Genomic DNA, 24,115 nt, shown 5'->3' with positions numbered 1-24,115 from the left:
GGCCTGATCCAACATGGCTTCTCTTAAGTTCTTATTCCAGTTTGGTGTAGTGGTTAAATGTGCAGACTCTTATATGGGAGAAGTGGGTTTGATTCTCCACTCCTCCACTTGCACCTGCTGGAATGGCCTTGGGTCAGCTATAGTTCTGGCAGAGGTTGTTCTTGAAAGGGCAGCTGCTGTGAGAGTCCTCTCAGCCCCACCCACCTCACAGGATGTCTGTTGCAGGGGAGGAAGATAAAGGAGATTGTGAGCCACTCTGAGATTCGAAGTGGAGGGCGGGATATAAATCCAATATCTTCTTCTTCTTCTTCTTCTTCTTCTTCTTCTTCTTCTTCTTCTTCTTCTTCTTCTTCATTCTATCCCAGAGGAGCCACTATTCACCACCCACAATGGTTCTATTATTATTATTATTATTATTATTATTATTATTATTATTATTATTATTATTATTATTATTATTATTATTATTATTATTATTATTATTATCATCATCATCATCATCATCATCATCATCATCATCATCATCATCATCTATCCTGCCCTCTCTGCAAGCGGACTCAGGGCAGCTAACAGTCAATTTTAAGCAATTCAAGATCACAGCTTAAAACAATAAAATAACAATTAAAATACATTTCTCAGTGCTGCTCAAAACTTCAGTATAGGCGGGATCATAACTCTCTTTCTTCTGACAGTGATCCTGTAGTGATTGTAATTCTTCATGAATGGTATCGCTCAGCGGTGTAGGGTGGCAGTCCTCTCCCGTTTAAGTGTTAAAGGCCTTTCCCTTCCATCTCTTCCCTCCACTCCACGTCCTAGGTTTCTCCACCACCCTCACCTGCTCATCCAGGCTTCTCCCTGCTGCTCTGCACCTTACTTGTTCTTCACACCTACCTGCTCACACTTGTGACAATCAAGCAGAGGAGTGCATGATGGTTAAGCTGTTCAGGCCTCCGATTCAGTGGGAGCTCACAGGAGCACAGCTCCTGAACCTGAGAGTCCCACCTCCTCCTTCTGAGAGTCCCACCTCCTTGCCCATTGAATAGCATGTGCAGCTGCATAACAATCCCTTGATGAGCTCCACCACCTATTTTTCTACAAAATGGCCCCTGAGCTGTTCATGAGTTTGATCTTGTTGTTGTGCAAGTGGAAAGAATCTGTGGAACAAGATCTTCCTTGCCTCACCCGCCTCTGCAACGCCCCTCCCCCAGCGTGCCTCCAAAAAGTATCCCCTGAAGGTCAAATGAGACATCCTCGTGGCCTCCTCTTTTACATAGCTGCCACGAAGATGACACCATTTTCAAGTCCTTCCAAATGGCTCTGGTGGCCTGATCTAGATTGAGCCCAGGATTCGGTGGATTGAGGTGCATTTATTGCCACCCCTGAGTCTTATCGAGTGCAGCATTCCACCCCCCGCCCTGAGACTTGTGCCTTGCAAGATCAGGACCTCACAGTCAGGGCCGGCTCTTCCACTAGGCAAACTAGGTGCTCGCCTAAGGCGCTGGCCCTGGAGGGGCGCCAAATTGGAGATGCCCAATTTTCGTTTAAAAAAATTCCTTCCCCTCCCTCTCCAAATCGCTGCTGTCTTCCCCCCTTGCCTTGCCACTTCTCCCCACCTCCTTCCCTCCCTCCCTGCCTCGATCGCCGCTTCCCCCCGTTGCTGCCACTTCTCCCCGCTTCCTTCCCAGCTCCGATCGCTGCTTCTTCCCCCCGTTGCCGCCGCTTCTCCCCGTCTCCTTCTCCTCCCTAATCGCTGTATTCCCCCCACTGCTGCCACTTCTCCCCACCTCCTTCCCCACCCCAATCGCTGCTGTCTTTCCCCCATTGCCTTGCCGCTGCTTCTCCTTGCCTCCTTCTCCTTCCTGATCGCTGTTATCTTCCCTCCGTTGCCTTGCTGCAGCTTCTCCCCATGTCCTTCCCCACCCTGATTGCTGCTGTCTTCCCCTTTGCCGCTGGTTCTCCCCACCACTGGGCCGTGAAGGGGAGGCAGGGAGAGTGGGGGCAGGGGAGCAGCGGCTGTGAAGGCTGCCTGAGGCACTGTGGACCTGCTCACAGTATTTTAAAAGGACTTTAAAATGGCAGTGGCAGTGTATTTGTGATGGCTAGTTTGGCCATGAGGGTCAGGGGATTATGTTTAAGTTTATGTTTAATTCAACTTATACCCCGCCCTCCCCGCCGAGGCGGGCTCAGGGCGGCTTCCATCAAATCATAGTATACTAGGATTGCAGTCATAAAATCAATAAAACCATTAAACAGTACAAGTTAAAACAATCTACAGTTGGTGCTAACAAATCGGATTTTACTCATATTCTCAGGATGGTAGTTGTTCCAGAATTCTCCTACGGTCAACTGAAGACTTGCCGGAAGAGAGCGGTCTTACAGGCCTTGCGGAACTAAGAAAGGTCCCGCAAGGCCTTAACCTCTTCTGGCAATTGATTCCACCAGGAGGGGGCTGCCACTGAAAAGGTCCGATCCCTGGTGGTTGACAGTCTCGTCTTTCAGCCCGGGGATCACTAGGAGATGTTGAAATCCAGATCTTAGCGCTCTCTGGGGAACGTGTGGGGACAGACGGTCCCTCAGGTAAACAGGTCCTCGACCATATAGGGCTTTAAAGGTAATAACCAGCACCTTGTAGCAAATCTGGTACACTATTGGTAGCCAGTGCAGTTCCTGCAGCGCTGGCTGTATGTGCTCCCAACACTGGACAACATCATGGACAACGCTGACCATCAAAAACCATGGAGGGACAGTTGGTCCATTTTTCCATTACTCATTGCAGAGACGTTTTATAAATGAGGATCCCCTGATCCTCAGAAGAAGTTTTTGGGCGGAACATGGAAGACACGGCTTCTGAGGGAAGGAGAGGTCAAGAACATCCTGGGACAGTGTCTGGTGGGAGGTTAGCAGGCAGGTGAGAAGCGCCCCATCTTGGATTACAATCCAAGGCAGAGAAGAACGTTAGAGATGGGAGGCAGGCTTCAGGAACCCCCGTATGTTCCATCCTGGACAGGGAAACAATGAACTTTGACAACACCAGTAACTGCAGAAAATCTTTCTATTAAATTGGAATGCGGGGGGGGGGGGGGGGATCGAAAGTAGCCAATGCCTGTGACAAATGACCATATAAAGTGGGGGTGGGGGAAGTATCTGTTCATCTAGGGCAGCGGCATCGAGCTCATTTGTTATGAGGACTGGATCTGATATAAATGAGACCTTGTTGGGCCAGGCCATGTCAAGTTGGGCCAGGCCATGTTGGGCCAAGCCATGTGTACACCTATTTAAGATTAGGTAGCAGAGATATAAACTTTATAAAGGACATTTACAAACACAATTATTTCTTTTTTTAAAAAAAAAAACCCTTAAAACATGCTTAAAACAATAGCACTTGGTATTAAAGGTGCTTTCTTTGTATCTCTCCTGTGCGATCCAGGGAACTGGGCAAAGGAAGCTCTGACTCTTTCTTTCCTTCCTTCCTCAGGGGACAAGGAGAGGGAAGCAACAGAGTCTTGGTTCAGTAGCTCTGCTGTGCTATTGAGAGAGCCTGGGGGGGGAACACCTTAAGACATGCTTAAAATGACAGCACTTGTTGGTATTAAAGGTGCTTTCCTTGTATCTCTCCTGTGCGATCCGGGGAACTGGGCAAAGGAGGCTCTGGCTCTTTCCTTCCTTCCCCCGGGGACAAGGAGAGGGAAGGAAGAGAGGCTTGGCTCAGTAGCTTTGCTGTGTGATTGAGAGAACCTGGAAAAAAAACAAGCTCTGCCTTCCCCCTTCCTCCCCAAGGGAGGAGTCTCAGCCAACTGAGAAAATAGATATTTTGCTCCATAGCTCCTGTGCAATTGAGCAAGCTGTGATGCAGAAGGAAGCAAGAGAAGGAGGCAGCAAATTGCTCAAGGGCCTGATAGGAGCCCTCCAGGGGCCTGATTCAGCCCCCAGGTCACATGTTTGACACCCCTGATCTAGGGTTACAAATTCTAGGCTGGGAACTATCTGGAGATTTGGGGGGTGGAGGCTGAGGAGGGCATGGTTTGGGGAGTGGGAGGGACTTTGATGAGGTATAATGCCATAGAGTCCACTTTCCAAAGTAGTCATTTTCTCTAGGTAAACTGATCTCTGTTGCCTGGGGTTCAGCTGTAATCCCAGAGGCCGGCAACTGCATGCTCACGCCTAATTTGTTTTTGTACTGTCTCACAAGTGTACTTGTATCCTGAAATGGTCCTCAGGACAAAGAACCTCAAAGGCAAATGGGTCGACACCCTTGATATTCAACGCTTATTCAAAGAAGTCTGCATAATGCGTCGTCTTTTAGACATACAACGGTGATAACAATACACAAGAAAGAGGAACATTCAGAAATCCCTCCCTTAAGAAACGAAGCATGGCATAAAAATACATCCGGCAACTGGGTCAGGGAATCATTTTTAAAAGCCGCAGCTATAGCCTTAGACAAGTCGCTCCAGGAGGCAGAGTTGAAAATGGAAAGATTTTTTTTTTTTCCCCCACAGCGTGAGGAAGAGAAAAGGGAGGGAAACGGAACACCTCAGCCTCTTCCCTTCCCTTCTTCCCCTCAACTCCTTTGTTAAAAGAGTTTGGCCAAAGCGAAAGGGGCGAAATCATAAATCACACTCTCTTGAACCAGTTTTGGCAAGCAGATTTATTTGCCATCGATATGCTTCTGGGGTTTCTCATTCAGAGACAAAATAGGCATTGTTGGTGACAGTCATAAAACAGGATTCTTTTTTTTTTTTGTCTGTTTGGAATACGGCCTACGAGCTACAATCACAATAATTTAGACACGCTTTCTAGACTTTTTTTTTTTTTTTTAAAGAAAAACGAGGCCGTAAAACCCACATAAAATATAGCACCTTTAAAAATAGACATAAATAACGTTTGCCGACAGCACTGACTCTTCAAACTGCGTAGGCTGAAAGAGTCTCTTTTGAAATGGGGGATCTGACTTCCCAGCTGTACTACCTAAGATGTCTCTCAGACCGGAGACATCAGTGGTTGGATCCAGGACCTGACAAATGAGCATTAGTGCCTCCGCTGCTGAATTCTGGGCTTCTCTGCCTGATTATCATAAATTCCCATTCTCTGCTCCCTCACTGTCATGTGTTCATGCTTCTCCCATGTCAAAATAGTCCGCAGTCAGAGACGGGGTTGCCAACCTCCAGCTGGGGCCTGAAGATCTCCTGCTATTATAACTGATATCCAGGCCTTTTCCTTTGGATAAAATGGCTGCTTTGGAGGGTGAAGGAGAAGAAGAAGATATTGGATTTATATCCCACCCTCCACTCCAAATCTCAGTGGCTCACAATCTTCTTTACCTTTCTTTCCCACTGAGAGAGCTTTCCCAGAAGCTGCCCTTTCAAGGACAGCTCGGTGAGAGCTATGGCTGACCCAAAGCCATTCCAGCAGCTGCAAGTGGAGGAGTGGGGAGTCAAACCCGGTTCTTCCAGATAAGAGTCCATGCACTTAACCACTACACCTCAGCCTCTTCCCTTCCCTTCTCCCCTCAACTCCTTTGTGAAACGAGAACCAGTTTGGTGTAGTGGTTAAGTTTGCGGACTCTTATCTGGGAGAACCGGGTTTGATTCCCCACTCCTCCACTTGCACCTGCTAAGATGGCCTTGGGTCAGCCGTAGCTCTGGCAGAGGTTGTCCTTGAAAGGGCAGCTGCTGTGGGAGCCCTCTCCAGCCCCACCCACCTCACAGGGTGTCTGTTGTGGGGGAGGAAGGTAAAGGAGATTGTGAGCCGCTCTGAGACTCTTTGGAGTTGAGGGCGGGATATAAATCCAATATCTTCATCTACCTCACCGGGTGTCTGTTGTGGGGGAGGAAAGTAAAGGAGATTGTGAGCCGCTCTGAGACTCTTTGGAGTGGAGGGCGGGATATAAATCCAATATCTTCTTCTTCTTCTACACCAAACTGGCTCTCCGTGAGGTCGGGGGAGGGGAGAAACAGCAAGAGTTGTGTTGTGTACATGTGCCATGCCATCTCTGTCCTGCACCTTTTCCTTTGCACCCCTCTCTAATGACGAATAAATATACCCCTCCCCTATTGCTCCTTTCTGTTTCCAAAACTGATTGTCAACTGTTTCAGTCCACCCATTTTCACGGTGGGTATTAATGAGTCATGGGTTCATGTGTAAAATGTATGCCATTTATACATATCACGTAGCCTGCCAGGTAACACTGAAAAGGGCGTACATTTTACAGGAAACGTTCAGCACAAGGAAGATCTTCAAATGGAAAAAAAAATGAGAGCAAAAACTCATGGGTTTCATATTTGCAAAAGAAGATTTTTTTTTTAATGTATACTCAGTGGGAAAGGAAGGTAAAGAAGATTGTGAGCCACTGAGATTTGGAGCGGAGAATGGGATATAAATCCAATAGATTGGCAAATCTGCAAACTGTGGTCACATCCTATGCTCTTCCCCAGGGCTTTACTTGTAGAAAAAGTCTAGCAGGAATTTATTTGCCTATTAGGCCACACCCCCTAACATCTCCATTGTTTAATGCAGGACTTCTTTGTGGGAAAAGCCCAGCCGGAGCGCATTTGCACATTAGGCCACACCCCCTAATTCCATGGTTTCACACGGGACTTTTTTGTGGGGAAAGCCCAGCAGGAACTCATTTGCATATTAGGTCACACCCCCTAACATATCCATTGTTTCACGCGGGGCTTTTAAAGAGAAAATCCCGATGGGAACTCATTTGCATATTAGGCCACACACCCCGATGCTAAGCCACCCAGAACTGCATTCCTGTGCGTTCTTGCTAAAACAAACAAACCAAAACTGTTTCTTCCTCCATTGCTTTAAGCTAGATGCGGTCCCTAGTTTAGTTGGCAGTCTCTGGGAAAAGAAGCCCTCCAAGTGCAAAGAGAGAGGGCCATAGCTCAGTGGTACAGAATCTGTTTTGCCTACCCACAGGCTCGCCGGGTCTGGGGTTGGGAAATACCTTGAGAGCTTGGAGAGGGAGGCTGGGGAAGGCAGAGTTTGGTGAAAGGAGGGATCCTAACCAGGTACAATACCATAAAGCCCGCCCTCCAAAGCAGCCATTTTCTCCAAGGGAACTGATCTTTGTGGTTTGGAGATCAACTATAACGCTGGGAAGGTTCCCAGGCACCACCTGGAGGCAACCCCACCTACAGATCTCAGCCCTCAGTTTCTCCTGCTGAAAGGATCAGATAGCAGGCGAAACGAGTGACTTCGGGTTGCCACTGCCAGCTCTGCGTTTAGAAATACCTGGAGATTCCGGGGATGGACCCCTGAGAGGATGGCAGGGTTTGCAGAATGGAGGGACCTGGATGGTGTGTCATGCCATAGAGTCCACCTTCCTGGAGATCAGTTGTACTCCCAGGCGATCTCCAGCCACCACCTGGCTGTTGGCAACCCTAGAATGACCCTCTCCAGACACCTTGGAGAGCCACTGCCTATCAGAGTAGACAATACTGACCTTGATAGAGCAGTTGCCTGAGGCTGTAGAAGCAACGGAGGGCATGGCTTAGGGGTAGAGCATCTGCTTGGCATGCAGAAGTTCCCAGGTTCAATCCCCACAGGGCCGACATGTGGAACTAGGCCTTATACGCTGCTGCCTAGGGTGCCCACATGGCCTACGAGGCACCTCTAGGCACCCCCTCCCCACATGCCAGCCGGCCGCTTCCTTTCCCCATGCTGAGGCCGGGCGTTTGCACGCCGGTCTCCTCAAGAGGAGCCCGGTATGCAAACTGGGCAGTCCGGCCCTGCTTTGCTTCCCCGCACCGCAGGGAGGTGGAGCAGGGCTGGGCGTTTGCACACCGGTCTCCTCGAGAGAAGTCCAGCATGCAAACTGGGCCATTGGAGGGCGGGGCTTTGCCAGGGGCTGCAAAAGCCCCAGCGCCAGCCCTGAATCCCCAGCTACAAGGATCAGGGGACCTCTGGAGATTGATATCCAGTTCACAAAGTAGGGTTGCCAAGTGCAATTCAAGAAATAGCTGGGGACTTTGGGGGTGGAGCCAGGAGACTTGGGGGTGGAGCCAGGAGACATTGGGGGTGGAGCCAAGATCACGGCTGCAACAAGCATCACTGAACTCCAAAGGGAGTTCTGGCCCTCACATTTAAAGGGACTGCACACCTTTTCAATGCCTTCCTTCCATAGGAAATAATGAAGGATAGGGGCACCTTCTTTTGGGGCTCATAGAATTGGACCCCCTGGTCCAATCTTTTTGAAACTCGGGGGGAATTTTGGGGAGAGGCACTAGATGCTATACTGAAAATTTGGTGCCTCTACCCCAAAAAGCCCTCCCAGATACCTGCAGATCAATTCATTATTTCCTATGGGAATAAGTCTCTATAGGGAATAACAGAGTCCCCAGCAGACATTTCCCTCCCCCCCCCCCCGGCTTTCTGACGACCCTGAAGCGGGGGGAGGGCCTCCAAACCGGGGGATCCCCTGCCCTCACCTGGGGATTGGCAACTCTATCACAAAGTGGTCTGACACAACGGAAGGCAGTTCTGTGTACGCCGTAGGGTCAAGAGGAGCAGAGGAAGGGGTTCAAGCAGCTCTCCCCTCACTTCCGAAGCATTGCCCGGTTCTAAATGCTGAAACGCACCGAAGAAATTGTAACAACAACCAGCAGCAGCCAACGTTTTGGGGGGTTTTTTTGTTTTGTTTTCCATGCTAACTTAGATTTTTGCCTATGCAAGCGCTATGCTTCGTTTGTCGACTTTCATATTAAAAAAAAAAATCTTTAAAAAAAAAAATTAAACTTGCCCTGATATTAAAGAACCGCAAAAAAAGGGTCACTTATTGCCTCGCGAGAATAGCAATAAACTCGATTCCTATCGGTAAGAAAACCTGACCGACCGGCAGCACGGGGTGGTTAGGAGAATCCCAAAGGCCTCTTTGCAAAGAAACAGGAACGAAACGGGGACAGACTCCTGACTCCCTTGTCGGATTCAAGTTTTGCAATTAGGTCCATCAGAAGTCCCAGGAAGGGGCTTTGGCCTTTTAGGGCCCTTTGACGTTGCTGGGCCTGCTGGAGAGACTTGCATAGTAAGCACACTGAGATGGGTCGCATTGTCCATTGGATCCAGGAGGCCCGGCGGGTCCCATCTGGCCAGGAAGACCTGCTTCACCTTGTGGTCCTGGTGCTCCTGGGAGTCCATCTTTGGCATATCCTGGTTCACCTGGGACACCTAAGAGACAAAGCATTGTGGGTAAATTGTTACCAGGAAGAAAGGGGGAGAACGTCATCCAAATTGAATGAGATCATCTGGAGATCATCATCTGGGGATTATCTACTAAGGTGACCAGCATCGTCTCCGTCCCATGGCCCGGGTTGCCAGCCCCCCCCCCTCCCCAGTGGGAACAGGGTAACCCCATTTTCACAGGTTCTTGCCCACCAACGGCCAGCTGGTGTTGTGTACACGTGCTGTTGCATCTCACCCTCAACTGATCTTTTTGGGGCCTACTTCTAGTTTCAAGCCTACTTTGGGACTACTTCCAGTTAGGGGAGGCGCTCCGCTTTTGGGACAAAACTCTACGGTTTGAAGCCAAATTTACCATAGGGTTTAGCTCAAAAACCAAAGTGTCACCCTCAACCAGAAGTTGGCCTGAAACTGGAAGTAGGTCTGAAAATGTCCAACATCACTTCCAGTCTCCCGGAAGGATGTCAGGAGACCTCTGCTGGCCAGGTAAATTGAGTCCAGTCGCACAAGATTTTTTGAGGGACAAGCTTTAGAGAGTCAAAGCTTCCAAAACAGACCAACACACAACTATCCTATCCTATCCTATCCTATCCTATCCTATCCTATCCTATCCTATCCTATCCTATCCTATTTATTTATTTATTTATTTATTTATTTTTCACATTTATATCCCGCCCTCCCCGCCAAAGCAGGCTCAGGGTGGCTAACAACATCATTAAATATCCACAATAAAACAATAAAACCATAAAGCAATGAGCCACTAAAGCAATAAAGCAATGAGCCACTTGGTGGGAAGGGCGGGATATAAATAATAAAATAAATAAATAAATAAATAAAAACAATTACAGTACGATCAATTAAAATTAACAATTACACTCTAAATATTGAACAGATTTTAAAAACAGTTTTGGTGCTAAGCTCCATACCATGATGTTAAGCAGCTCTGTACTTTGGTTGAAGGCCATTCGAAAAAGTGTTGTTTGACAAGCCTTGCGGAATTGGGCAAGGTCCCGCAAGGCTCTAACGTCATCAGGGAGCCGGTTCCACCAGTGGGGGGCAGCAATAGAGAAGGCTTGTTCTCTGGTAGCCTTCAATCTAGCCTCCCTCGGCCCGGGGATTTCTAATAGATTTTGTGATCCAGATCTCAGTACCCTCTGGGGAATATGTTGGGAGAGACGGTCCCTAAGGTAGACAGGACCTCGGCCATATAGGGCTTTAAAGGTAATAACCAGCACCTTGTAGTGAATCCGGAATACTATCGGCAGCCAGTGCAGTCTCCGCAGCCCCGGCTGCACATGATTCCGAGTAGAGAGACCCAGTAACAGCCTGGCTGCAGCATTCTGCACCAGCTGCAGCTTCCGGATTTGAGACATGGGCAGCCCCATGTAGAGGGCATTACAGTAGTCTAGTCTCGAGGTGACCGTAGCATGAATCACTGTTGCTAAGTCGCTGTGCTCTAGGAAGGGTGCCAGCTGTCGTGCCCGCCTAAGATGGAAAAAGGCGGATCTCGCAGTGGCTGCTATCTGGGCCTCCATAGCCAATGTGGGCTCCAGTAGCACCCCCAAGCTCTTGACTTTAGGCGCCGATATCAGTGGCGCCCCATCAAAGGCTGGTAAAGGGATTTCCCTTCCCAGGCCACCACGACTCAGACAAAGGACTTCTGTTTTCATTGGGTTCAGCTTCAGACGACTCAACTTGAGCCACCCCGCCACTGCTTGTAACACCGGGGCCAGTTTTTCTGGGGTGGAGGCCATCCATCAGCAGATAAAGCTGAGTGTCATCTGCATACTGATGGCAACCCAGCCCGAATCTCCTGACAATCTGGGCAAGGAGGCACATGTAGATATTAAACAACATCGGGGAAAGCACCGCCCCCTGAGGCACCCCACAATTAAGCAGATGCCTCTGGGATGATCGTCCCCCGATCGCCACCCTTTGTCCCCGATCACAGAGAAAGGAGGAAAGCCGTTGTAAGGCTAACCCCTAAATCCCCACATCGGCGAGGCGGTGAACCAGCAACTGATGGCCAACCATGTCGAACGCCGCCGACGGGTCCAACAACAACAGCACTGCTGACCCGCCTCGATCCAGTCGTCGCTGGAGATCATCTACTAAGGCGACCAGCACCGTCTCTGTCCCATGGCCCGGGCGAAAGCTATGAAAGTTCTCCTTTGCTAAGGACAAACCAAAACCCACCTGGAATTCCTGGGGGACCTATTTCACCTCGCTGACCAATGCCAGTTTCTCCTTTTTCTCCTTTATCTCCTCTTTCACCTGGGAGAAGCGGGGGGAAAATGTGACTAGTTACTCTTCTGAGGTTAATGCAAGAGGAGGATTCAGAATGACACTTATTTTTAGTATATCTGCTGCCGAAGCAAGCGCCATTTATTTATTTTGCAAACTCATAACCTCTCTTTTCTTCCCCCACGCGGGCCAGAAGGTGGCTAACAAAATAACACATACATAATAAAATCACATTTTAAACCATTGAATTCAACCCCCACAATAAATCCACAGTTAAAATAATTAAAACCAGAGGTAAAATATATACAAAGACACAGAAACCACTAAAACATTGGGCAAGGAGGGATCACTGAAGTTAGTTAGTTAACTGAAGTTAGCCAGTTAGTTAAGTTCCAAATGCATAGCCTTAGGGAAGAAGAAGAAGAAGATATTGGATTTCTATCCCGCCCTCCACTCCGAAGAGTCTCAGAGCGGCTCACAATCTCCTTTACCTTCCTCCCCCACAACAGACACCCTGTGAGGTGGGTGGGGCTGGAGAGGGCTCTCACAGCAGCTGCCCTTTCAAGGACAACCTCTGCCAGAGCTATGGCTGACCCAAGGCCATGCTAGCAGGTGCAAGTGGAGGAGTGGGGAATCAAACCCGGTTCTCCCAGATAAGAGTCCGCACACTTAACCACTACACCAAACTGGCTCTCCTGTATAACCAAATTGTTATATTTAGGGCTGCCAAGTTCCTGGGCCGGGTGGGGTTTCTCCTGCCCCGGAGGTTTCCAACCTGCCGGCCTGTATTGACGTCATCCCAGTGACATCATCGCAGTGGTGATGTCGTGCGCCGGATGCTCTAGGAGCTTCTGGGAAAACTCTACGGTTTTCCTGGACGCTCTAGCAGTTTGGGAGGGGAAATTCTTTGGTACCTACCGGAGGCTGCGGGGCTCTTGGCAACCCTAGTTCTATTCCTATTGATCCAGATATAGCATGTCAATAAATCATCATTCCACATTGCACAAGTTCATCATAGGCTTTAGGGTTGCCAGCTTGAGGTTGGGAAATACTTGGACATTTTAGAGGTGGCGTCTGGTGAGGGAAGGGTTTGAGGAGAGGAGGGACTTCAGCAGTGTATAATGTTACATTGTCCACCTTCCAAAGTGGCCATTTTCTCCCATACTAAGCTGGCCCTAGGCTCTCTGGCATCCTAGGCAAGTGTAACTTCCGGTGCTTCCCACTGCACTGATAACATCACCAAATCATGTGGAGGGCACCCAATTCTCAGAAGGCTGGCGCCCTAGGCAACCACCTAGCTTGTCTAGTGGCAGGGTCAGCCCTGCTCCCAGTGAATTTATCTTTGTCACCTGGAGAGTTGTAATCCCAGGAGATCTCCAACCACCATGTGGGGGTGGACAACCATCTATCCAGGGGTGGAATTCTAGCAGGAGCTCCTTTGCATATTAGTCTACACCTCCCTGACATAACCAATCCTCCAAGAGCTTACAAGGCTTTTTTTGTAAGCTCTTGGAGGATTGGCTGCATCAGGGAGGTGTGGACTATGCAAAGGAGCTCCTGCTAGAATTCCACCCCTACAACATCTATCATAGCACAGAATGCTCTAGATCTCAAATCAGTTGTAATTTGCCCTGCTTCAAAGTGCACTCACCTTTCTGGCCTGGTGGTCCTGATGGCCCTTCCATACCGGGCTGTCCTGGCCTGCCAGGTTCTCCTGGAAGACCCACCCGACCTGGGGGACCTTCTTTACCGGGTGACCCTGGAGGTCCTGGTCTACCTTGAGGTGCTTTGATGTTGGCTGGCTGCATCTGACTTATGAGGTAGGGCAGTCTTGCTGTAAAAAAAAAGAACAAAGATAAATAGAGAAGATTACTAACTAAGAAACAGAAACCTTGAGTTGCAAGGGGGACCATGTCTTTCTTGGTATGGCTCTTTCTCTCCTTCCTTCCTTTGTTCAGAACAATGTGAAATGGTAAAAAATAATAACAATAAATTATGTTAGATTATACTAATACACAGGTAGCTGGTATCAACTTATCTTGGTGTGGAATTCTGGTTGTCTGGTCATAAAACTTTTCCTTTTAATATGAAGTAGACACATCACTGTTTACAACTGATATACATAGGAGAAGAACAGTTGGTCTTGGCAGTGGGTTGGATCCAGCCAGCTTCTTCACTCCATCTTTTTCAATTCCCCTCCTTCTCTCAGTCCCAATCTCATACAACCTTTCTTTTTTTTCTCATGGAGGTTCCACCATATCATTTGTGGTGGCCAAAGATGGCCATGCCTGTTTCAACAGCTGAATAACTAGTTGGTTCAAACCTATTGTTGTATAAAATCTGGCTCTGCCCCTGAGCCCGAAGGATTTCTCAATAAAATTCTAGGAACAGCAGAAATCTTATTCAGCCACAAAGTCTACATACATGTCGTCAGGGTTTTTTCTGTAGAAAAAACCCCAGCAGGAACTCATTTGCATGTTAGGCCACACCCCCTGACATCACCATTGGCTCACACAGGGGCTTTTTTGTAGAAAAAGCCCAGCAGGAACTCAGCTGCAGATCAGGCCACACCCCCTGACACCAAGCCAGCCAGAACTGCATTCCTGTACGTTCCAGCTCAAAAAAAGTCCTGCATGGCATTAAAAAATTTTAAAAGTGGAAATTCTCCAGGGAGCTGCATTCACCACATATTAATCACATCCTGTATTCCTGAAGAGTTTCTAAATACACATAACTTCTCTGGTTGATTTAAAAAGCAGCCCAAACTCTTGAAATGTTGCATTCTCTGCAGCCCTCTCAGGGCCAGATATGTCGAGTAATCTTGGTCTCTTTATGGCAGGGGTGGGGAACTTTTTTTTTCCTGCCAAGGGTTATTTGGATATTTATAACAGCATTCACGGGCCATACAAAATTGTCAACTTAAAAAACAGTGCTCCGCTGAGGGAGAATGATTCAGGCCAGCAAAATTAATACAAATAATTGTTTTTTTTCTATTTGAAGTCATGTGGGGAGAGCCTAATTTGGCACACACACACACAGTCTGCCGCCCTAGGCAAATACCTAAATCCAGGGCTTTTTTTTTTTTATAGAGGCCGCCACATGGCTCAGATCAGCCCAGCAATCCCCGAGGGCCAGACCAAGTGATCTCGAGGGCCATAAACGGCCCTCGGGATGGACGTTCTCCACCCCTGCTTTATGGGCCAGCAGCTCTTACCATCTAGTTGCTTTCCTAACTCTTCTTGAATGAGTCTTCGCAGAGTTTCAAGTGAAGGAGGCTCCCCCTGTGAAGAAAAGAAAAATTATTTGGACTTGAGGGTAATGTTAGGAAATAAAAGAGACAGATATAGATTTAATGGTGCTTAAGGTCAGGCATAGGATTTACCACCCTCCAGGTGGTGTCTGAAGATCTCCTGGGATGACAACTGATTTCCAGGTGATGGAGATCCATCCACTTGGAGAAAATGGCCACGTTGGAAGTGGGACTCTAGGGCATCATGCCCCAAACTCCACTCTCACGAGGCTCCACTCCCAAAATCTCCAAGTATTTCTGAACCCAGAGCTGGCAACCTTAGTCAGGAATGAGTGGACGAAGTCCATTTTCCCTTTATTAGCTTCTACGACCAAAGGTCTTAAGCTCAACCCGGAACTGGCATCAATTATCAAACAGACATAGATATACAACATTACTCACAAGAGTGGACAAAGTCAGAGAGTTCAAGGGATGGTTGCCAGACCCGTGAGCAAAGAGCCCCACCTGCAGAACGTCGTAGTCACCCATTCGGTTGCCAGGCGGCCTGGAGATTAAACTCGCACACATCTGCCAGAAACTTTGGGTTTTGTCTAGCAAACTCATACTAACAGCCTCAACATTGCAGCAGCACTCCGTGCCTATGGAAGAGTGCGAACTAGGAGAACAGATGGTCTTCAGTCGCTCTGCGCGATCCCCATCTCGGCCGTTGTAACGGAAGAAGTTGCGCCGCCAGGAGCTGTCCAAGCAAGCGGTTTTCAGCCTCAACCACAGAAACGCTAGGGAAAAGGCAAACAGGCCCAGCAACTATATTTCTGCAGCGCCAGACTCCATAACAGCGAAGCGGGAGTCTCATGTACTCAACAGATGTCGCCTATGCATAGGGCAAACAAGTTCACCCCAGGAGGGGACCCTGTCAGACTGCCTAAACTTTTGTCCCACTGAAAAAAAACAAAGGATGGTGCCAGCAGAGGAACAACATTTTCACTTAAAAGCCAAGTATCTTTGGGTAGACCTGGTGTCACCTAGATAGCAATTTGGCTATCCATTGTCACCGTTTAGACATATTTAACAGCTTTCAATCACCCTCACCCCAGGAGTTTCCCCCCCATTCTTTCCATTAATGGTCATCCTGGAAGCCCAATCAGATAACTAAGGCCAAGTCTGCTCATTGGCTAACTATGTGCATCCAATCAGGGGCTGCCAATTAACTGGCTATTGGCTATTGCATAAGTCCAGCCCTTATGGTCATTGCAGAGCCTCCCCTTTTTTGCACCAACTGATCACCTGTTATCTGTCCCTGGCCTGTACCTCCCATCCCCTAAGTGCTTATAACCTCTGACCCAACTTTTTACCCGTGTGCATCTAGCAGTACCAGTATAATGAAGTATATATTTTACTTATATATCTACTTGTGTATCTACGTCTGTTTGATAAAGTACATATTTTACTACAGTATATATTTGACATACTTTCTTAAAATTGTTATTTCTTCTGTATGGCGGATTACAAACGGCATCTTTTTATTTTTCAAAAATGAAATTTTACAAATTAGAAAAAAAAAGAAAAGAAACATAAAATTCAGATACTATACAACACAATCAAGGCAAAACTAATGAAGACACAGTTCATTGACCCATTGTATGGTTTACAATTCTATACAGTTCTCAAATTATAACAAACACACTATACACTGATCAGAAATGCATCATTTGTTGATCAAGTCTGTTCTTTGGAATCACCTGTTTGCTAATAAGATATTCGACAATAGGGTACCATGTAGCTAGTTTTTGCCCCCAAACCAGAGCATCATTAAGAGATGCTCTAGTTTGGGGGCACAAACTTTATAGTAGAAACTAATTCTACCATAAGTTGTTACCCCAAAACCAGAACATCGCTCTGATGTCCCCAACACGCCTATGTAATAATAATAATAATAATAATAATAATAATAATAATTTTATTTATATTCCACCCTCCCCGCCGGAGCACGCTCAGGGCGGCTAACAACATTCGTAAATATACAATACAGTAAGTATACAAGCTTTAAAATTAACATTATTTAAAAACCAGTCAGTACACAATTAACTTAACTTGATCTGACAGTAGCAATGATGTTCCTAGCGCTATTCCTGTCAGTTTACATGATCACGAGGGTCCTTAAACAGAACCATATTGGCGGATCCCTTTATTGAACAATCATAAATCAGCAGTCCGTGAACGCCAGCTTAAAAAGGGTGGTCTTGCAGGCCCTGTGGAACTGGTCAAGGCTCCGCAGGGCCCGCACCTCCTCCGGGAGCTGATTCCATAGGCATGGGGCCGCGATGGAAAAGGCCCGTGCACGAGTGTTCTGGAGTTTAGCCTCTTTTGGCCCAGGGATGTCACTTCTGAGTCATGTCACTTCTAAGTCATGTGGGCGCATCCCCAAATCATTTGATGAAACTCCCAGCTCCTGGTAAGTCTGCTCCCCATCCCCCTTGACTACCAGGAAGGACCTGGCAACCCTAGTTCATGGAACTGCCTTGGAAACAGACTCTGAATCAGATGAAAACCAAATAACATCGTTTCAGGTGGGTAGCCATGTTGGTCTGATGTCGGATCAAGATACAAAACCCCAGGGGTGGAATTCTAGCAAGACCTCCTTTGCATATTAGGCCACACACCCCGATGTGGCCAAAAAAGAGCCTTGTAAGCTCTTGGAGGATTGGCTACATCAGGGGTGTGTGGCCTAATATGCAAAGGAGCTCCTGCTAGAATTCCACCCCTGCAAAACCCAGTAGCCCTTTAAAGACTACCAAGATTCCCAGGGTGCGAGTTTCTGAGGCTCAAAGTTCCCTTCATCAGATACCAAAGCAAGTAGAAGGTACTTCTCAGTCATCTCAAGAGTGCCCACCAGATCTATATGTGCCAGTGCCGCATCAGTTCTGAACAAATAACATGCAAAGTGCTTTCACAATATGAAGGGACGTAGGACCTTTTTTTTGTAGCAAGAACTCCTTTGCATATTAGGCTACACCCCCCAGATGTAGCCAATCCTCCAAGAGCTTACAGGGCTCTTTCTTATAGGACCTACTGTAAGCTCTTGGAGGATTGGCTACATCAGGGGCGTGTAGCCTAATATGCAAAGGAGTTCCTGCTAGCAAAAAAAAAAAGCCCTAAAGAGACCTATACCATCAAGAAAAGAAAGCAGGGAGCTGATAGGCTATTGCAGTCCTTTTTATAGTCCTTTCTATTTTTGTCTATCTCTAAGACACCCACACATTGCAACTAATTTTTCTTTGCTTTGTGATTAAAACTGGCAATCTTTTAAATCTGTACGAATCTTTAAATCTGTACGAATTGGGGATGGGTAAGTTAGCGGGGTAGACACTGTCTTTGACTAGAACAATGCTATTAGTTGCATACAGCCTAAATATTCCTTCTGAAATAATTTCAGCTGATGGAAGGGGCTGCTACCTGCCTAGAATCCTTCCTGAACATTCGAACACACCCAGACAGGGCTTTGATTCTTCTCCTGAGATTAGAGTTTAAAATAGGTTTTGCTGCACTGGGATAGGAGCGGGTACATGTGGAAATTATCCCCATATATCATCTTCCATCACATTTTCAATTGGGAGGGGGGAGACTTGGGAACCTTTCAGGATAATAGATATCATTATTTTCCAATTAGCCAAAATAACAGCAACTGCAGATCTCACGAAACGCTCTGCAGCTAAAGAAATTAGAATCGTTAGCGTAACGATCTATTTGGCTCGTATAAAATTAACTGTCGTAGGCAAGGCTCTCGAGCTCTTCTCGTTCTGCACCTTGCGGCTGGAGATCAAAAAAAAACAGCAGTCTGACAAAGGTCTCGGAAGCACAGTTTGTGCTGTAGAGTCCCTTAGGCAGTCGGAATCTTGGGGGCCCCCTCACAAATTATCTCAGAGTCTGAGCGCTCGCCCCATGGCCCACGGCCCCCACTGCAGCCTGCAGGCACCCTCTCAAAAGCCTCTTTTATTACACTGCAGGGGAGAGGCAGAGAGAGGCAAACTCGGCGATGACGCCAGCAGCAGCCACACCAGGCAAGTTGAGCTAAGGCCGTCTCAGTTGCTGGCTGCACGTGCAGGCTGGAAGGGCTGCAAGCAAGGGGAATACTGGGCGGGGGAGCCGGCCCGGGGCCCCTAAAGGCATGGGGGCCCATAGGCCACTGCCTACTTGGCCTAATTGTTAATCCGGCTCTGGTTTGTTCCCCCGAATGGGAGCAGTTTGAGGTTACTGTTTGGTATGGGGGCTAATTCTGGGTTGGGAAATATCTGGGGATTTGGAGGGGGGGTTAGGGTCGCCAATTCCCAGGTAAGGGCAGGGGATCCCCTGGTTTGGAGGCCCTCCCTTCGCTTCATGGTCATTAGAAAGTGGGGGGGGGAATGTCTGCTGGGAACTCATTATTCCCTATGGAGACCGATTCCCATAGGGAATAATGGAGAATTGATCTGCGGGTATCTGGGGCTCTGGGGGGAGCTGTGTTTTGAGGTAGAGGCGCCAAAATTTGCAGCATAGCATCCAACACCTCTTCTCAAAAGATCCTCCAAGTTTCAAAACGATTGGACCGAGGGGTTCGTTTCTACGAGCCCCAAAAGAAGGTGCCCCTATCCTTCACGATTTCCAATGGACTGAAGGCATTTAAAAGGTGTGCGGTCCCTTTAAATGTGATGGCCAGAATTCCCTTTGGAGTTCCATTATGCTTGTCACAACCTTTCTCCTGGCTCCACCCCATCTCTCCTGGCTGCACCCCTAAAGTCCCCAGATATCTCATGAATTGGACTTGGCAACCCTAGGGGGTTTGGAGCCTGAAGACATGGGTGTTTGGGGAAGGGAAGGACCTTAGCAGTGTATAATGCTATAGAGTCCACCTTACAGGCAGCCATTTTCTCCAGGAGACCTAATCTCTGTTGTCTGGTGGTCAATTGTAATTCTAGGAGATCTCCAGGCCACACGTGGTGGTTGACAACTGTAGTGTTTGGCCACCTAATTAATGGATGCAGCTGAGTCAACAATCACATCAAAGGGAGGCCTCAAGCTCTTATGTGCTGTTGTTGGCCCTGCAGAGGACCTGGCTGGCTACTGGTCTGATCCAGCAGGGGTCTCCTGATGTTCTCATGAAAGCCTCAGCTTCTGTGCCCTGTAGTTGGCCCTCCGTAGGAACTGGTTGGCCTTTGTGTAAAACAGGATGCTGGACTAGATGGACCACTGGTCTGATCCAGCACGACTCTTCTTACATTATTATGAAGGTCTCAGCTGGCCCTCAAGAGGAACTGTCTGGCCACTGTGTGAGACAGGATGCTGGACTTGATGGACCACTGGTCTGATCCAACAGGGCTCTTCTTACATTCTGATGAAGGCTTTGGACACTATGCCCTGTTGCTGGCCCTCCAGAGGAACTGTCTGGCCACTGCGTGAGACAGGATGCTGGACTTGATAGACCACTGGTCAGATCCAACAGGGGTCTTCTTACATTCTAATGAAGGCTTTGGCCTCTATGCCCTGTTGCCGGCCTGCCAGAGGAACTGGTTATCTATTGTGAGAGAAAGGAATTTGGATGGGATGGACCATTGCTCTGATCTGGCAGGGCTTCAGACAAAATGTTCTTCAGGCAAAACAGATGCTCTACCACTGAGCCATTGTGCCTTCTACACTCAAGAAGGGGAGCACATGATTAGCTGGTCACTTAGGGGCCAAACTAGAATTTTTTGGGGTACCACTTGATGGACCATGGTGTTGTGTTGTTATTTTTTTCCTTTCTCCAGCTGGATTTTAGTTACTTATTTTCTTTTAGTTGAAGATGATCTTTTATTCATTCATTCCCGAATGTTTTTAATGCTGTTTTCCCACCCGATCGGGGTCCCCGAGGCACACACATAAAACATTGAAACATTTGAACAATCATAAGCAACATCACAATTTAAAAATCATTTAATTAAATCATCATACCGGAAGTGGGAAGGTGGGCTAATAACCTATGCAAGGGTGTGCCCAGGGCCGGCTCTTCCACTAGGCAAACTAGGCGCTTGCCTAGGGTGCCGGCCATGGAGGTGTGCCAAATTAGGCACCCCCACCTTTAAAAAAAAAAAAATTACTTCCCCTCCCTCCCCAAATCGCTGCTACCTTCCCCCATTGCCACTGCTTCTCCCTGCCCCTTCCCTTTCCTCCCTACCCCGACTTGCTGCTGCCTGGGGTGCTGCGGGCTCTAGGGCCAGTCCTGGATGTGTCAAATGAAACAAGAGAAGTCTTCGCCAACCAGCAGGGGGCGTTTGGTAGAAAAAGAGGTGCTGGAGCTCATTAGCACAAATCATTTGCATATATCACACGCCCCCTGACATCAACGGAAGGTCTACTAAATTATATCTGCTCAGCATCTACCTTAAATTGCTTCTTGAATTATAATTGTCATAATAAAACCTCACTCTCATCATACTTTTAAAACTGGTCTTTCCTGAGTGGCCTGAGGAAGAAGAAGAAGAAGATATTGGATTTATATCCCGCCCTCCACTCCGAAGAGTCTCAGAGCGGCTCACAATCTCCTTTACCTTCCTCCCCCACAACAGACACCCTGTGAGATAGATGAAGATATTGGATTTATATCCCACCCTCCACTCCGAAAAGTCTCAGAGCGGCTCACAATCTCCTTTACCTTCCTCCCCCACAACAGATACCCTGGGAGGTAGATGAAGATATTGGATTTATATCCCGCCCTCCACTCCAAAGAGTCTCAGAGTGGCTCACAATCTCCTTTATCTTCCTCCCCCACAACAGACACCTTGTGAGGTGGGTGGGGCTGGAGATGGCTCTCACAGCAGCTGCCCTTTCAAGGACAACCTCTGCCAGAACTATGGCTGACCCAAGGCCATTCCAGCAGCTGCAAGTGGAGGAGTGGGGAATCAAACCAGGTTCTCCCAGATAAGAGTCCGCACACTTAACCACCACACCAAACTGGCTCTCCTACTGTCTGTTTGATATATTTTGGGTATTTCCCCAATTTTTTTGTGTTTTGGGGGGATATTAGAAAGTTTTTCGCATTGTAGAGTTCAGCAAAATTATCACAGGAAGTTTGAACAACAGAGCTCAGAAGCGAGTTTGTGTGTGTGTGTGTGGGGGGGGGGAAGGGGTTATAAGAAAGAAAGAGCACAATGAATTTTAGAGGTTCCAGAACGCTGCTCCTGTGAGCTCCTGCCCAAAATGAGAGCTGCCAACCAGGATTCTGTAACTTGCTTTGAAAACGAATAGGTTCGGCTGTCTCACACCAGGAAGCCAGACTCCAGGTGTGTGTTCAAAACATCCTTTCCCCCACTTTCAGTTGCACTGTACTCACCCTAGGTCCAGGATACCCTGGTTGTCCTGGAGGGCCTGGGGGCCCAGACTGTCCAGAATCCCCTGATGGTCCTGGAGGACCCATTAACCCTGTGTGTCCTTTACGACCAGGAACTCCAGGATCCCCAGCTGAGCCCTTTTCTCCTGGTGGACCTTTTTCACCTTTGTTGCCAGGATCCCCCTGTGGGACAAAATCAGCACAGAGACTTGGTTCGAGCCAAGGGAGATGGAGCAGAGAGTCATACAAAGTGTGTCATATCGAGGAATGAGGTTATCCTCTTTTTCTAGGTAAGTTCCCAACCAGGCCTTCTGAGATGTGGGGCAGACAGAGAGGAGGAGGAAAAGGAGACTGGATTTATACCCTGCCTTGACTACCCAAAGGCGTTTCAGAGTGGTATATAATCTCCTTCCCCTTCCCCTCCTCACAACAGACACTCTGAGGTAGGTGGGGCTGAGAGAGCTCTGACAGAAACTGCTCTTGAGAGAAACAGCTCGGTGTGAATTTGTGAAGACTGCAGATTTATACCCCACCCTTCTCTCCGAAGCAGCTTACAATCTCCTTTATCTTCTCCCCCCCCCCCACAACAGACAACCTGTGAGGTGGGTGGGGCTGAGAGAGCTCTTACAGTTGCTGCCCTTTCAAGGACAACCTCTGCCAGAGCTATGGCTGACCCAAAGCCATTCCAGCAGCTACAAGTGGAGGAGGGGGGAATCAAACCCAGTTCTCCCAGATAAGAATCTGCGCACTTAACCAAGACACCAAACTGACTCTGACTGCAAGGTCGCATCAGCAAGTGGACGTGGAGAAGTGGGGAATCAAACCTGGCTCTCCCAGATGACAGTCCACACACTTAACCATTACACCAAACTGGTGTAGTTTAACAAACCCGATTCTCCCAGATAAGAGTCCACACAGTTTGCTGTAGCATAACAAGAAGACAGCTGATGCTGCCTTATGCTGCTTTAGACCATTGGGTCCACCTAGCTTGTATCATCTGACTGAAAATAGTTTCAGAGGTTATCTGTGCTGGTTAGCAGTAGAAGAGCTATATTCAAGTGCAGTAGCAGTTTAAAGACCAACAAGGCCCATTTGCCTGATTGTATGTGCACAGGGCTACATAAGGTGTCGTGAAAAGTAACCCATAGTCACTGATTTTTAAGTACACAGTCAAGGATAGTTGGGCAACCACAAAACGTTTCTTCAGCAAACAATTCTGAGGAGAAAGTGGTGGGGTAAGGAGCAAGGCAGCCCTAAGGAATCAAAACCTACTTCAGCCAAACAGATGGAGCAGAGGTCCACCAGTGGCTATTAGCCACAAGGTATAGATGGAGGACTATGTCTGGGGCAGTGATGCTCTATATTCTTGGTGGTTGGGGGGGCAACAGTGGGAGGACTTTGGGAGTTTAGGCCCTGCTGGTGGACCTCCTGATGACAACTGGGTTTTGCCCACTGTGTGACACGGTGTGTTGGGCTGGCTGAACCATTGGTGAGATCCTACATGGCTTCTCTTATGCTCTGGCCCGACTGGTGGACCTTCTGATGGCACCTGGGTTTGGGCCACTGTGTGACAGAGTGTTGGGCTGGCTGGACTATTGGTGAGATCCTACATGGCTTCTCTTATGCTCTGGCCCGACTGGTGGACCTCTGATGACAACTGGGTTTTGCCCACTGTGTGACACAGAGTGTTGGGCTGGCTGGGCCATTGGTGAGATCCTACATGGCTTCTCTTATGCTCTGGCCCGACTGGTGGACCTTCTGATGGCACCTGGGTTTGGGCCACTGTGTGACAGAGTGTTGGGCTGGCTGGACTATTGGTGAGATCCTACATGGCTTCTCTTATGCTCTGGCCCGACTGGTGGACCTCTGATGACAACTGGGTTTTGCCCACTGTGTGACACAGAGTGTTGGGCTGGCTGGGCCATTGGTGAGATCCTACATGGATTCTCTTATGCTCTGGCCCGACTGGTGGACCTTCTGATGGCACCTGGGTTTGGGCCACTGTGCGACACAGAGTGTTGGACTGGATAGGCCATTTTTACCACCTAAAGAAAAGATCTGACTAGTAAAAATTTCGGATGAACTTAAAATGGAAA

The 24,115-nt window shown here is 48.1% G+C and overlaps 1 protein-coding gene across 1 annotated transcript in view; it reads right to left on the bottom strand.

Moving 5' to 3' along the window:
- Nucleotides 1-8,830: 8,830 nt before the first annotated feature.
- Nucleotides 8,831-24,115, bottom strand: part of LOC132574858 (collagen alpha-1(XXII) chain-like) — a 268,798-nt gene continuing 253,513 nt past the window's right edge. Inside the window, 5 exon segments of the mRNA XM_060243090.1 lie at nt 8,831-9,174; nt 11,383-11,460; nt 13,082-13,264; nt 14,645-14,711; nt 22,023-22,202. Of these exon segments, the coding sequence (XP_060099073.1) occupies nt 8,987-9,174; nt 11,383-11,460; nt 13,082-13,264; nt 14,645-14,711; nt 22,023-22,202 (696 nt within the window). The 3' untranslated portion in view covers nt 8,831-8,986.

Source organism: Heteronotia binoei, chromosome 7, assembly GCF_032191835.1.
Source record: "Heteronotia binoei isolate CCM8104 ecotype False Entrance Well chromosome 7, APGP_CSIRO_Hbin_v1, whole genome shotgun sequence".
Classification (NCBI taxonomy): domain Eukaryota; kingdom Metazoa; phylum Chordata; class Lepidosauria; order Squamata; family Gekkonidae; genus Heteronotia; species Heteronotia binoei.
This window is presented reverse-complemented; position numbering and strand designations above follow the sequence as displayed.